General features: G+C 36.9%; 1 protein-coding gene across 1 annotated transcript in view; it reads left to right on the top strand.

The window, feature by feature from the left end:
- Nucleotides 1-14,234, top strand: part of TTC39B (tetratricopeptide repeat domain 39B) — a 91,655-nt gene that overhangs the window by 53,457 nt on the left and 23,964 nt on the right. Inside the window, exons 3-10 of the mRNA XM_042826811.1 lie at nucleotides 1,063-1,167; nucleotides 3,694-3,825; nucleotides 5,383-5,459; nucleotides 6,652-6,719; nucleotides 10,591-10,655; nucleotides 10,827-10,932; nucleotides 12,329-12,394; nucleotides 13,921-14,029. Coding sequence (XP_042682745.1) covers nucleotides 1,063-1,167; nucleotides 3,694-3,825; nucleotides 5,383-5,459; nucleotides 6,652-6,719; nucleotides 10,591-10,655; nucleotides 10,827-10,932; nucleotides 12,329-12,394; nucleotides 13,921-14,029 — 728 coding nt within the window. The remainder of the gene's footprint in view (nucleotides 1-1,062; nucleotides 1,168-3,693; nucleotides 3,826-5,382; nucleotides 5,460-6,651; nucleotides 6,720-10,590; nucleotides 10,656-10,826; nucleotides 10,933-12,328; nucleotides 12,395-13,920; nucleotides 14,030-14,234) is intronic.

Below are 14,234 nucleotides of genomic sequence, written 5' to 3'. Positions count from 1 at the left end.
AGTAAAAAGTACAAAAGTACAAAAGTAATGGAGAGGTGGGGAAAAAAAAGAGGTTTTCTGTGTAAAAGCTTTTCCAATCATTTTAATATCATCTTTTGTTTAGGTTTTCTGTTCTGTTCTGTTTTGTTTTGTTTTCCTGCATGCTTTCTTCCAGATTTAGAATAGCTGAACTCCCTATGGTTTGTCTTTCTTAAATTCCTCCTTTGGGATTCATCTCTTCTCGTGAGCACTTAAATATTCATCTCATTGCTGTGATCTGTTGCTTGGCACTGCTTAACCTTTCTTGAATAAAGCCCATTATGGAGCCTAAACCTGTTGTTTTAAAGCTGTAAACAGATTATCTTTTCCAGATCCAGATGCGCTCTTTAAAGGCTATGTAGCTGCTAGCTACTTGTTACTGCTGGGAATGTCTGGTGTGTCACCAGCTCCACACATGGAGTAGTAAGAGTGCTTCTTGACTATCAGACAAAACTGGCTGAGATAGAAGTTTTGTTACATAGCTTGCTCGTAAGCAATTCCAAGTAACTTAGCTGTGAAGTGAATTAGGAAGAACAAAAACTTTTGACATGGCTGAAGGCTCCTGACTGGAGTATTTTGAGGTTATTTGCAGAGTGAGTGTCTGTTTACTGCTTTCTTGGACTAAAGCTATTATGCTGTCGTCTCTCTCCAGACTTTGAGTCTGAATAGAGTCTGATGCTACATTTATACTAATACAATTTATACTAATATGCAATTTATACTAATATGAGAGGTTAGATGCAATAACTTGTATGCTTGTTACACAAATATTAGTAAAAATGACTCCATTGCATATTGACTGCTAAACAGGATGGCAAAATGCTAACCATCACTTTAGTAAGTTTTCTTATATGTCTGTAGCATGGATAAAGTGATCTGTAGTGTGGATAAATAGTCTGACTTGGTTTTGTAATGTTAGATTTTAAAAATGAGCAATACCATACAATTGCTATCTAGCACCTGTTCAGTTATATTAGAAAACATATTTTTGTGTTTATATTTACGACTTGACTGAACTAAAAAGCTTCCTTTTTTTTTTTTTAGGGCATCCAAGATGGATCTCAAGAGTTCTCTGGAAGAATGTTCAATGGCACTGAATTTGTTTCTAAATAACAAGTTCTCTGAAGCCCTGGAATTACTTCGCCCCTGGTGAGGTCATGATATTTGCTTGAATTTCCATGAACAGTGTAAAATATACTATCTGTAAGCTGAAGATCGGTTTAAAGCCTCTGAAGATAGTAGCTTTCATTTATTTCCTCTTGTCCAAAAGTATTTCTCAGTATTCTGGAGTTTTAGAACTGCTCATTTCTTTAGTCCATCACTAAAACTGTTAAAGAAATAGTCTTTTCACCTGCAGAAGGAAAAAACAGAAAAAGACCTCACCTAACGGGTCTTTGATCAGAGACTTTGTGCAGTGGAGATGTTTTTTCACACATTAACAAAGATGAAGAAATGCCTCCAGAATACTCTTTTAATGGTTTTTAAATTACATTTGCCTGACATCTGTATTTACTTTTAAAGCAAACCTTTCAATTTTCTGATTATCTTCTTCCCTATTGCCTTTGCTCTTTACAATAAAGTCTTCATAAACTGACAGAATTACATAGAATGTTCTGAAGTGTGTGTGCTCTTGCTTTCTCAATATCACAATCATCAGTGCAATACTGATAAACATGGTAATACACATTAGCAGTCATTTGCTTGCTCTGTAAATTATTCTGGTTTATGATAGGAGACTTCATTACCATTTCACTGCAGAGAAATACAGGAGAAGAACTCTTGGGATTACAACTGAAGCCTGTACAATACAAGCTCATTATTTCTAGGAGGTGTTGGTTAATAGCTATTTTAAATCATGTACTGGGCCATACCCACATTGAGTTCAAGAGTAGGTAGCCAGGGAACTTGAAAGGTTAGCTGGTGAGCTGTGTGGGTGAACTGTGACTGTGTGTAATCTGTGTGTCTGGGATGTGACTCCTATTCACAGTCCTTTTCCTGTCTGCTGTGTATTATGTCAAAGGGTATTTCAGTGAGGGGGTTCTGTAATGTGTGTTGGTAGAGTAATGCGAAGTTCCTGCTCTGCTGTTTGACAACAGTAAGATTGAGTGACAATGGTGGGTTGGTAATGTGAGGTAGACAGTACAGACAAGTGAAAATGCACTGTTAAGTGAAATGTTGGGAAAGTAATTTAACTGTCTAATGTGTATCTAAGTTCTATTCTGTGCATATTGCACCGTGTCTTCAAACACAAAATTGCTTGTTATAGGGCAACATTTTGAGAAAGTACAATACAGAAAGCTAGTTAGATTTTTCTGAATTATTGTGAAATAGTACTGCATATAAGGGTTGTATATTAATAAATACATGTACACACATTTCCAAAATATTTTAGTATATCTTTCATTATATATATTGGATTTTGTTTATATAATAAAACAGCTCTGTAAGTCATATCACCATTTTATACTGTAATATGGGTTTTTTAAAGTACAGTGAAGTGTTTCTTGTAATTGATTTAAGCTATGAAGAAAAATAACACTCTAGATACCTTGATTTCAACACTGAGTTCCTGGCAGTTAGCAGACTCTGAGCCTATTATACAGCATATTCAGCTAATCTGCAGAAGGGGGCTTAATCTAGCAAAGAAAGAAATGCCACCTCTAAGAAAGAAGTTAAAATTGTTTTACTGAAAAATAACCTTTTAAAGAAAGTTAAATGTAAGTTCAAAAAGAACATTAAAAAGTAGAGGAGGTGATACCTACAAGAAATAAATAGGCTACTGATAAATATTCCCTGTTCTTACTGAAGAATTCTGTTTCCAAACTGGAGAGGATCCTGGGAGGGATAGCAATGTGGCCAGAAAATTATGTACATATAACTCTGTGATTGGGAGGTGGGCTGTTTTTAGTTTGGCAACAGGGAGACTTGAGGGATTAATCTAATAGTAGTTTGCAGCTATTGAGGGGAAGTGGCAGAGACAGTTTTATCCATAGTGGCAGATGGTAAAACAAGAGGCGGTTGCCCTAAGTTGAGGCTTAGAAAGTTCAAACTGGTTGTTAGGAAAGGTTATTTTAGAGAAGTACAGCACCAGCGAAAGAGTGGCAGGAGATGTGTTCTGTCTTCATTTTCCTGAAGCTGTCCAAACTTGGTTGGTAGGTTTCACTTTGAGAAGCTCTTTCCAACAACTTTTTGATTGTGTGATAGTATTTTTCTCATGTTGTGAAAATCAGGCTTGCTCAGTGTAGCCTTTTATGCAGAACTGATTACAGTTGTACTGCCCTTTCTGTGACATAGATGCAGATTTTTGTATCTTGGGGTGAGTTAACCATTTTCTAAGGATGTCCTTATCTCCTTTGTTAAGTGAAGGCAGAGCCAAAGGAATATGTTGTGGCTTAATTAGCTAAATGAAGCAGATATGCCAATGAACTACAAATGGCAATATAATTAAGTGCAGGTATTTATGAACCACTTTTGGACATTTTCTGGGGCTTGCTGCAGCAGTAGCCTGTGAAGTGGCAAAAAGAGGAAAATTGCCCTCGTCTACATTATATTCTTAAGTCTTCTGTTTTTCTTTTGTTTTTACATAAGCTAATGTAGGTGTCTCAGACAGCATTTAATTTTGTCTTTTAAATTGAATTTTTGTTAAAATGTGCAAAACTTTTATGTTTGCCCTAGGTCTAAAGATAGTATGTACCATGCCCTTGGGTACAGCACTATTTTAGTTATGCAAGCTGCTATGACCTTTGAACAACAGGATATACAAATGGGAATTTCTACAATGAAAGAAGCTTTGCAAACCTGCCAAAGGTAAGTCCAAGCAATTTGTATTTATGAAGTACTTAATCTAGTGAGTATTCTTTGTGAGATACCCCAGCTGTCTAAGTGCTTCCATGGCAGGATGCTGTTGATATGATAGAGATCTAAATTTGGAAAGATGAGGTAAGTCACCTATCGAATTACTTTGAGTAAGATTATGCTTACTAATATTGTCAAATTTGGGTATTCATAACCTGTAAAGTTAAAGTGCTGATTGCACTGTAGACCTAGAGTCAAAGCTGACATTCTGAGCTATTTCAACCTGTGATGTTTATTCTCCATAGAGATCAATAGCTTAAAGCTCCCTATTTAAAATTTCCTTTTCTTTATGAAAGTGTTCTTTGTAAGAATTGTTTTCAAAAGTAGACAAAATAGTCTAAGAGGACCAGGCTTGTACTTATGTTTCTTCTAAAACAATTAGCTAACTGAAGGGAAATTGTAGCAAGGTGGGAGTGGGCCTTTTCTCCCTCGTGTCTAGTGGTAATGAGTCGTAGTGGCCTTAAGTTGCTCCAAGAGAGGTTTGGGATGGATATTAGGAAAGATTTCTTCTCTGAAAGAGTGGTGAGGCTGCCCAGGAAGGTGATGGAGTCATTGTCCCTGGTAATTTTCAAGGAACCTGTAGATGTGGTACTGAGTGATGTGGTTTAATGAGTATGGTGTTGCTGAGTTGATAATTGGACTGGATATTAGAGGTCTTTTCCAACTGTAATGATTCTATGAGTCTAAGTAAGCTCTCATTGTTTTTAATGAATGACTCCCTGGTTTGGAAAATGTATTCCTTTTCTGAATTGTTTGTTGAGCTTCTTCGTAAGGCTGTTTGTAAATATCAGAGAATTCATTTTGGGAACATGATACTAAAATAATGATGCTAAAATAATAAAATAAACTAGTATGTCATAATATGGATAACTGAGATCTGTTAAAACTAAAATGTCTGCTCTTCTGCTCTGGGAGGTCCAGTGTGAAATTCCATGTCTGGCATAAAAGGACATAAAATACTTACTCATTTATGTTGAAAACATCTTCCCCTTATTTTCATTGTGCTCCCTGTGCAAGTTTGAGAACAAATAGAAAAAAAAAAATCATTAAAATCTGAAGTTGAATTAAAGTGGCTTACCCAGCATCAAAAAGACTTCTGCAGCAGTTCTGGCAATTACATTACTTTGCCATCAGTTTGACTTTTTTTCTCAGAAGTCTCTTTTCAAATGCTAGAGGTCCAGTGAGAAACTTTTTAGCCTGTGGCACTGATTCATTCCCCAGCAGTGTTTCTGCATGTGTGTTGAATTAGGCAGGAACTTTATAGATGGAAGCTGGAAATGCTGTTGTATACTTAACATAGATTACATTTGTACTTGGAAAATAAATTAAGGTTGGATAGGCCTCTCAAAAAATCACTCAAAAAAAATGTAGCTATTGTGAAATTACGACTTTCTTAAGAACGTCTGAAGTTTGTGTTGGAATTGGTTAAGAATTATAAATAATAAAGTTCTTTTCAGAATGTCACTTATGCTGTTTGGGTTTCTTTTCTTCTATGTATGACTGATACAGATTCAGGAAAAGAAGCACAGTGGTAGAGTCCTTGTCCAATCTAGTTTCTAAACAGTCAGTGGATCAACTGAGTGAAGGTAAGTGGTTTATAATGCAGTTAAATTAACAAAATTTTAAAAAGCCTGAGAACACTCTATCAGTGTGCACTAATATGCTATGCTCTATAATTTGAGTAGTATCTTACAGGAAAAAAAATTCCTGCATGTACCATCTTCAGTATTGCAGAGTCCTTTGGAAGCAATAATATTTAGTGCAGATCAATTACTAATTTGTCCTTTTTAATGCATAGTTTCTCAAAATTGTGTATTCCAACTCATTTGTTAGGCTCTGAGCATGCATCAAGTAAGAAAGGAGTTTGATAACCAGTTATGGTTTATTTTTTTCCCCCTCAACTTAAGATTGCTGCAAAAAGCTTAAGAATTACCTATGCTGTGGAATAAGTCCTTATCATTAGTTGTATTTGAATCTGAATATATTAACAAGTTTTGTGCTTGTCTGTTTTGCCTTAAGGTGTTTTGGGAAATGGTATCAGTACATTGTTCATGGCTCTGAAAATGCTGATCTACTATTTCTGATTCAGGCAGAATCAAGTATGCATTTTTTTCTAACCTGACACAAAAGAACCCTCCTTATACTGAACACATCAAATTCACCGTGTGTGCACTGTACATACAGCAGCCTTATGCATGTGTCTGGTCTTGCAGCATGCAGTTACTCTTGTAGCAGAGTAACTCGTGTCGTGTGTGTTAAGTCAAATGGACTTTAGTGGTGCATGAGGACAGTCTGCCTGGGGCTTTCAGATTGTTTAGCATGACTTAATGAAAACTTGTTCATAATGTCTTACTGGACTTAGGAAACAGCTGAGCCACTGTGTTAGTGTTCATCTATGGAAGTTTTCTCAGATTTGAAAGGAGAATTTGAAGAACTAGCTGCTCTACGCTTGTATTTAAAGATAGTATCAATGAAAAGTACAGGAGATTATCAACCAGAGTAGTAAGAAGCTTTTGCCCGAGGCAGAAGGCAGCCATGACAAGATCAAGGTTTTTGTCTGAGGAGAGGTGAAACAAAATACTGTTTTTAGCTAGCTTCTCGATTACTAGTTCTGGTGGGATCTGCATGTTACAGCTGCTGTTCAGTAGTTATCAAAGCAGCAATGGCAGAGTCTGACCTTTTTTCTTGGCAGCATTTTATTTGTTCCATTGACCTCAAGAGGAGAATATTGATACTGTCAGCTTTGCTGACAGTAGATTACTTTTCTTTCTTATATAGAGGAAATGCATGCTGAAGTCTGCTATGCGGAATGCTTACTGCAGAAAGCAGCTCTCACCTTTGTACAGGTAAAATCATTCCCATTCTGTGTTTCTATGTAACAGTTTAATGGAAAGATGTGAAGATGTTAGTGCTGGTAGAGCATTATCTCCAGAATAGATAAGTTAAGAAAAAAAAACTTCCTCTGAGTGAACTGGTGTTACTTTATGACAGTAATTGAAAGTACAGCAAATGCTATGCTATCAAGCAATACTGTCACTTCAGACTTTTTGTTTTGTTTTGTTTCTGTGGATAACGAAAAGATGTCATTAATACCCAGGATCAAATGGATGAAGGTGTCATACCGAATTACTGGCATCACATCTAAAACTATACAGGACTTGTTTAAAGAGATGTTCAACTGTGAGGAAATGTCTCATTTGGAGAGCGAGTCTTTTTTTTTTTTGTGCAATAAGGATGGAGTTTTTTTCCCACCTAAGAATACTTAAACTGGTGTGCCATTGTCTTTAGTTCAGCATGACTCTCCATGGCCTTTTGAAATGGTATCAGGGACAATATAGTAATGAATGACTATAAATTAGATCTGCCTTAGCATTGTTGAGATAATTATTCTGTTCACAGGAGGGTCTACTGTTACTGCTGTTTTAATCTTCTTGTTTAGCTTGTATTTTAGAGACTTAATATTGGTGTTCTTAAATATGAATTTTTTGTCTCTTATACTTCGATTGCTTATGTGGATGTTTAATAAATGTATTTTAGATCACAGAATGGTTGAGGGGGAACAGGATCCCTGGTGACCATCTAGTCCAACATCCCTGCTCAGACGGGGTTCCCTAGAGCAACACATTACCAGTGATTGTGTCTCAATAGCTTTGGAATATCTTCAGAGGAGATTCCAAGCCTCTCTGGACAGCCTGTTCCAGTGCTCAGTCACTCCCACAGTAAAAGAAGTTTTTCATGACGTTCACTTGAAACTTCCTGTATTTCAGTTTGTAGGATGAGCCTATTTCATCTCATCCTCATTCATGCTTTCTCCTCCCCCAAGAAGAGCTTGTCTCCTCATCTTCATCCCTACTCTTAGGTATTTGTATGCATTGATCAGATCCCTTCAGAGCCTTCTCTTTTCCAGGCTAGCCAGTAAGCAGGTCCCGCTCTCTCAGCATTCCCTCATAAAAAAGAAGCTCCTGTCTCTTAATCAGTTTAATAGCCGTTCACTGGTCTCACTCAAAGAGCTCTTTTGTGTCTCTCTTGTACTGGGGAGCCCAGCGCTGTTTGCAATACTACAGTTGCGTCCTCACCAAAATTGAATAGAGGGAAAGATTACCTACCTTCAGTCTGCTGACAGTGTTCTTCCTAACACAACCCAGAATGCCATTGGCTGTCTTGACCACAAAGGCACATTTCTAGATCATAGTTAACTTATCCATCAGGATAAGTGGTGGACAAGATCCTTCTCTGCAGATGTACTTTCTAGCAGGTCAGCCCACAGCTTGTACTGGTGCCTAGGTGCAAGGCCTTGTACTTACCTTTGTTATATTTCGGGAAGTTCCTCTCTGTCCATCTCAGACTGTCAAGATCTTTCTGAATGGCAGCAAAGCTTTCAGGACTATCAGCCACTACGCAATCTTATATCATCATCAGTCTTGCTGAGAAGGCACTCCAGCTTCTCCCATCCTTCATCCGAGTCTCTGATGAGTATGCTGAACAATTCTGGACTCAATATTGACCTGTGGGGGACACTTCTAGCTCCAGGCCTCCGACCAGACTCTGAACCATTGATCACAGTCCTTTGTGACCTTCTATTCAGCCTGTTCTCAATCCACCTCATCATTCACTTGTCCAGCCTACTTAACTATAAGGATCCTGAGTGACACTTTCAAAAGCCTTGCTGAAGTTCACATGCCACAGGGTGCATTGTTTTTGAGCTTCTAGAACTTATTTCCACGGGATAATTCTAGGAAGGTTGCTGAAAAGGTCAAAGTTAGCTCTCCTGAAGTCCAGGGTTGCAGTCTTACTTATTGCTCAGTTTCCTTCTTGCGGGATCATGAACTCCATGATCTCATAGTCACTGTAGCAATGGCTGCTCTGAAGTTTTCATGTCCCTAATCAGTCCTTTTTTATTTGTAAGAACAAGGTCCAGCAACACACCTCTCCTTGTTAGCTCCTCCACCACCTTTGACAGAAATGTATCACCAGTGCTTTCCAGGAGCCTGATGGATTGTTTGTGCCCTGCTGTATTGTTCCTTCTGCAGATGTCGGGGTGGTTGAAGTCCCTCACGAGGGAGGGGCCAGGGCCTTTGATTATAAAAGGCCTGATTTACTTCCTTGTGTTGATCCTGTGTTCTGTAGTAAACACTTAGAACAGAGTCACCCTTGTTAAGTCTTTCCTTTAATCCTTACCTGCTCATCATGCACTCTTAGGCAGGGCTCCATACATTCCAGGTGTTCTCCTGTATACAAATGAGCTACACCACCAATTATTCCTGGCCAGTCTTTCCTAAAAAAAACATGTAGCCATTCATGACAATATTTCAGTCATATGAGCTATCCCACCATGTCTCTGTAATCACAGATCTCTAATTCTTCCCACGCTGCATGCATTGGTATAGAGGCACTTCAGAGAGGTATTTGAGAGTGCCAGTTTCCCAGGAGGGGTGATAATCCCTTCAGATATAAACTAGGAGGAAGAAGTGAGAAACAAATGTATAGGATCAGTTTGACCCAAATAGTTAATTTAGCTCAGCTTTATATCACTTAATAGAATACTTAGGTCCGAAGTGTCAGGAAATATTAGGAGTGGAATGGCAGTCTTTCCTTTCCTAATGAAACAGAAGCAAATCTCTTTTTTTTTTTTTCCTTTTTTTTTTTTTTCTTTCATTTGTTTTCTGATTTTGTTTTTAAGCACAAAGATAATTTTTAAGTGCTTGTTGAAGGAGATCAGCTTTGGGGCTGAATGAAGTGGAGTACCCCTAGGGGAAGAGTACTCCTTCTGTGAAGCAGCACTTGCTGTCCGTTGTTTCATTTGCTTTGTTTTTTGCTGTAATACCCTGATCTGCTGATTGCCGCCATACTCCATTACCCCCTGGCTGACCTCCATTCGTCTGAGGATGGTGGTGGCAGTGAGATTGTAGTTATTTAGAAAGAGGTGTAGCAAGAATACCTGTAATAAATACCCACATTTAAGTGTTCAGTCTTTCAGGCAGAACAGTTGATTTTCAAAATGGTTGTCCTTCCATGGAACCAGCACTTCCTTTAGTTCCTAATTCTGGTAGTCTTTTTATGTGTGTTTATTTATTTATTTACTGTCAACATCGTATGTGCTGTCCTGGAATATTCAGTCAGGATTTCTGAAATGCTTGCACATGTTTCCCTCCTATGTTAATTCTAAGAGAAAAGAACAAAAATCTGTCCTGCTGAATCATTGGCCATCTTGCTATTTAGGAACTTATTTTTGATAGCTAGTGGATCGTGGCTTTGATTTTCTTAGGGATAATAAACATGTATGTTGAGTAGTGTATGTAATAGCTGTTGTTTAGCAATCATAATTCATCTGCTTAGGGATTTTTTTGGTTTATCTTCTGCGAGGTTGTGCGTGTCAGAATCATCATTCCAAAATTTTTTAAAAGATTCCTACAGCACCACCTGGTGGAGAGCTTTCTTTTTTGTTTATACGTGCTGGAAGTTCAGTCAAAAAACAGCTGCTCACTTTGCCTTCTTCTGAGTTTTGAAGCTCATCACACGCAACAGAAAAATGTTTCTATAAAAACATAATGCATGTGCTAACTTTAGTCTTAAAGATGACTCTATTAACTGAAAAACATTTTTAATATTTCCAGTGACTGTAAAGTGCTAAATAAAGTAAAATGTTGCTGAGAGTTTGTGTATGTTACTTGTATAGCTAAATATGTGTTGTTGTACAATTAATATTTTGTATTTCAGGATGAAAATATGATCAACTTTATCAAAGGTGGCCTCAAAATTAGGACAAGTTACCAAATATACAAGTAAGCTATTGGAAAATACTCAGATTCAGTGTTGGTATAAGCAGTCGAATAAATGCCTCCAAACTGGAGGGCGAAAAAAAAAAGATTGTTTTATAGAAATGATAATGATTAAATTCAGTATACTTTCTAAGTCATGTTTCTCATCTCTCCTCTTCTTTTGTGCATCAAAAGAGAATGTCATCAGGTTCTGCAGATGACACAGGGGAACAAAAGCAAAATTGAAACTTACCACCAGTTTGAAGGAGGGGTAAAACTTGGAATTGGAGCATTCAATCTGGTATGACTTTTTCAGACTACATAAATTCATTTCAGTAATTCTGTAGGATTCTTTACATATATAATACTGTAATCCTATTTTTAAAAAGTTAGTAAAACATATTTGTAGGTTTTACAGCTTTTATGAAACATGAAAAGTTTAGCGGCTTTTTGCGTTGTGTGTTCTAGGATTTTTCTGCTAATTTGCTTTAAATTTTGTTTTATCTGTTTTAATAACATATGCAGTGCTTAAGATGGAAAGCAGCTATACTTACCTATATATGACTAGCATGACTTTTAAAGATGCTTCTACGGTTGGTTGTAAGATATCTGGAATGAATGCTTTTATTCTATCCCTCCCGTCATGTCATTCTTGTGCTTCATTATTTTGACATACTGTAAATTGTCACTGTGAATTACCGTAGACCATTCACAAATTCAGAAGAACAATCTGTAGCTTACTGGATTTGAACGAGAAACGACTGGGTGCGTCCACTGATGTTTTTATTTGCAATTACTACATTGCCTTTTCACATCTATCACAACAACAGTGAGAGTTGATTTCTGCTGGTATTTTAATTTCTGTATCATTCCAGACTGGAGCTGGCCAGTTCTGAGTATGGTCAGAAGAACTCAGGTCTCTCTGCACCTGTCAGTCTTTAAAACCCAAGCAACTGGTAGATGTCTTTCACAAGTACTCTGACCTCTCCTATACTTCATGAAGTCTTCTCAGCAAGAAGCTTAAAAGAAAAAGTCTGTTCTGGGCAGAATATAGTAGAGTGAATGGAGCTTACAAAAACTGACCTTCAAATAGACCTTCCTGTAATATTTTTTGAAAAGGTGGTTGTGATCTTTAAAAGTTTTCTCTTGTGTAGAATGTGGAGATTGCAGTTATGAGAGAATTAGAAAGTGCATGTAATATGGTAAAATTAGCTAATATTTCTAGAAAAGATAGACTTGCTAGTCTGCTGGTTCCATACTTCCCAAGTACGAAAAAGTGGAATTTTTGGATACCACTGTATCATTTCACTGGGATTAAAGGAAGATGACAATTGTTGATAAGTACTGTCAAAATAGATAATACTTGCCTCTTATTCCACATGGCTCAAAATTTTCAAGCAGTTCTGATCAGCTGAAGACAGGAAAGTCATTATCTGAAAAGGAACAGATGGATTCTGTCTTGCTGTTTCCATGCTGGATGATCATCAAGTGTTCGAGTTTTCCTTAAGCTGCAAACTGATTGCATGTTGTTAATCATGCATGTCTGTTTTTGAGTTCATGTGTATTTTACTTTTTCAGTGATATGTAAGAGCATTCAATATAATAGTTAGCATTCTAGCTGTAGTTTATAGTAGTTTCACAGTTTGTGTGAATGTGTGTAAGTTTTTTATCTTATGCTTGTTTGAAATGTATTGCAGATGCTGTCGCTTTTACCAGCAAGGATCCTCCGATTTTTAGAGTTTATTGGATTTTCTGGCAATAGGGTATGGGATTTGTATTTGCTTTTTCTAATTAGACTTCTCCCAAGTAAAGACCTGGTATATATAATACCATGCATTTCACACTAGATATATAATGATATACATTGTTGATTATTACTTCAGTGTTCTTAAAAAAATAAGTAGAAGAAATTATGCAGGTATGAAAGCAGATATGGTGATATCTGAATCTTTGAATCTTGATCAAGGAAAATCATGAGCTTGCTTTAGAGATGGTTTTCAAGTTACAATTTCATTTCTTTTTCCTGATCCTTATAAGGAGAATATCAGCTTCTTTTCTTCTTTTTTTTTTTTTTTCTGGCTCAGTGAGTCATTGTTCTACATTTTTTTTCTTCACTTTCTCCTACCTTTGGGAGAATGAAGTTCCGAGTGTCTTGCTGTGCAATCCCAGTACCTCTGTTCCTCATGGCTGAGATATTTGTAATTATAACTTCTTATTATTCTGCAGCACTTTAATACTGCCTTTGCCACCTTCAAGAAATGAAGCAAACAAAAAAACAAATAAACCCGCAGAATTACACAGAATTAAGTGTCATGTTGTTCATAAGCCAGGGAAAATATGATCATATTCCTCCTAGCTTGTCCACTAGTATATTTGATATAAAATTAGGTTTCAGCAGAGAGGCATTCGTTCTCTTGCTTCCTGTTCAAATTGTACTGCATGTTGGAGAATTTTCACGGCACGTATTAGTGCCGTAAGTGAAAAGGTTGTAGAAGTTTAAAGGAAAGCTGAACAATTGTTATGCAATAAAACTCCTTAATTTTATTTTACTGTTCATTTATTTTAATTTACTTATTACTTTTTTTTTTTTCCCCAAAAACTGTTTAAATCACCTTCTAAAGACTCATTGCCCTTAAGCAGTCTTATCAGTCTTATCAATCTTATCAATCTTACTAATCTTATCTCATCTTAACAATCCTCAGAGGAACCAAGCTGTCCTGTAATGGACATAAGCTGAAATGGTTAAAAAGAAGTTTCACATGTAATAGCCAAGTAAATGTCCCTGTTTTTTTTCAGAACTCACAAATTAAATTGTAGCTTCTGGAAACTGTCTAGAAGTTGGTTTCTTAGCAAAGCTGTTATTTTGATCAGAAACTCTAATTAGTGGCTGACTTGACAGGAGAGAATTGAGAATAACCAGTGATTTCTGTGAAGGAAGACTTTTGTCTAAAAGTAACACTAAAGAAGTTTCTATAGAACACAGTGTTAAAATCATTATTCTAAAAGGCTCATATCAATAAAATAATGAGGAAGGGATTTAGGTCTGTCTAGCTGCATGGTCTGTGGAATTCATACGTAATTCTATTCAGCATTAACTTAAGCTGTTTTTGGCCAGCTGCGATCGGCAGGTCAGAAGTATTTTGGTAGAATGTTATGTTGGATCTGAGATAATGAAGTCCTAGATTATGAAATATTTATATTTAAAATGGGGTTTGGGTGATCTATAAATGACTGAAAGTAACTGTGTATACTGATAGCTAATTCTGCATGTGTGTGTGATGTTTCTTAGGAGCTGGGCCTCTATCAACTGTGGGAAGGAGCATCTGGCAGCAGTTTGAGAGCCATTCTGTGTACTTTTACCCTGTTGGTTTATCATACTTATGTCTCCTTAATCCTTGGTGAGACCCACTGTGTAGCTCTTCAGTCATACTACACATTGTGACAGACATTCTGCTGTTTGAACTGAATTTAGAATCTGGGGCTATTAGTTTTGTAAGAGGAGATTTCTGTGTAACTCATTACATTCTGAAACTGATCTCTCTGACAAAGCTATGCTCCAAGAAGTAGTTAGACAGATGCTGTGTTACACTGACATCAGGTTCT

This window comes from Centrocercus urophasianus, unplaced genomic scaffold (assembly GCF_019232065.1).
Source record: "Centrocercus urophasianus isolate 14NV4802_14NV808 unplaced genomic scaffold, USGS_Curo_1.0 seq_27, whole genome shotgun sequence".
In the NCBI taxonomy this organism is placed as follows: Eukaryota; Metazoa; Chordata; class Aves; order Galliformes; family Phasianidae; genus Centrocercus; species Centrocercus urophasianus.
Note: the sequence above shows the minus strand (reverse complement) of the source record. Positions and strands in the feature narration are given on the sequence as shown.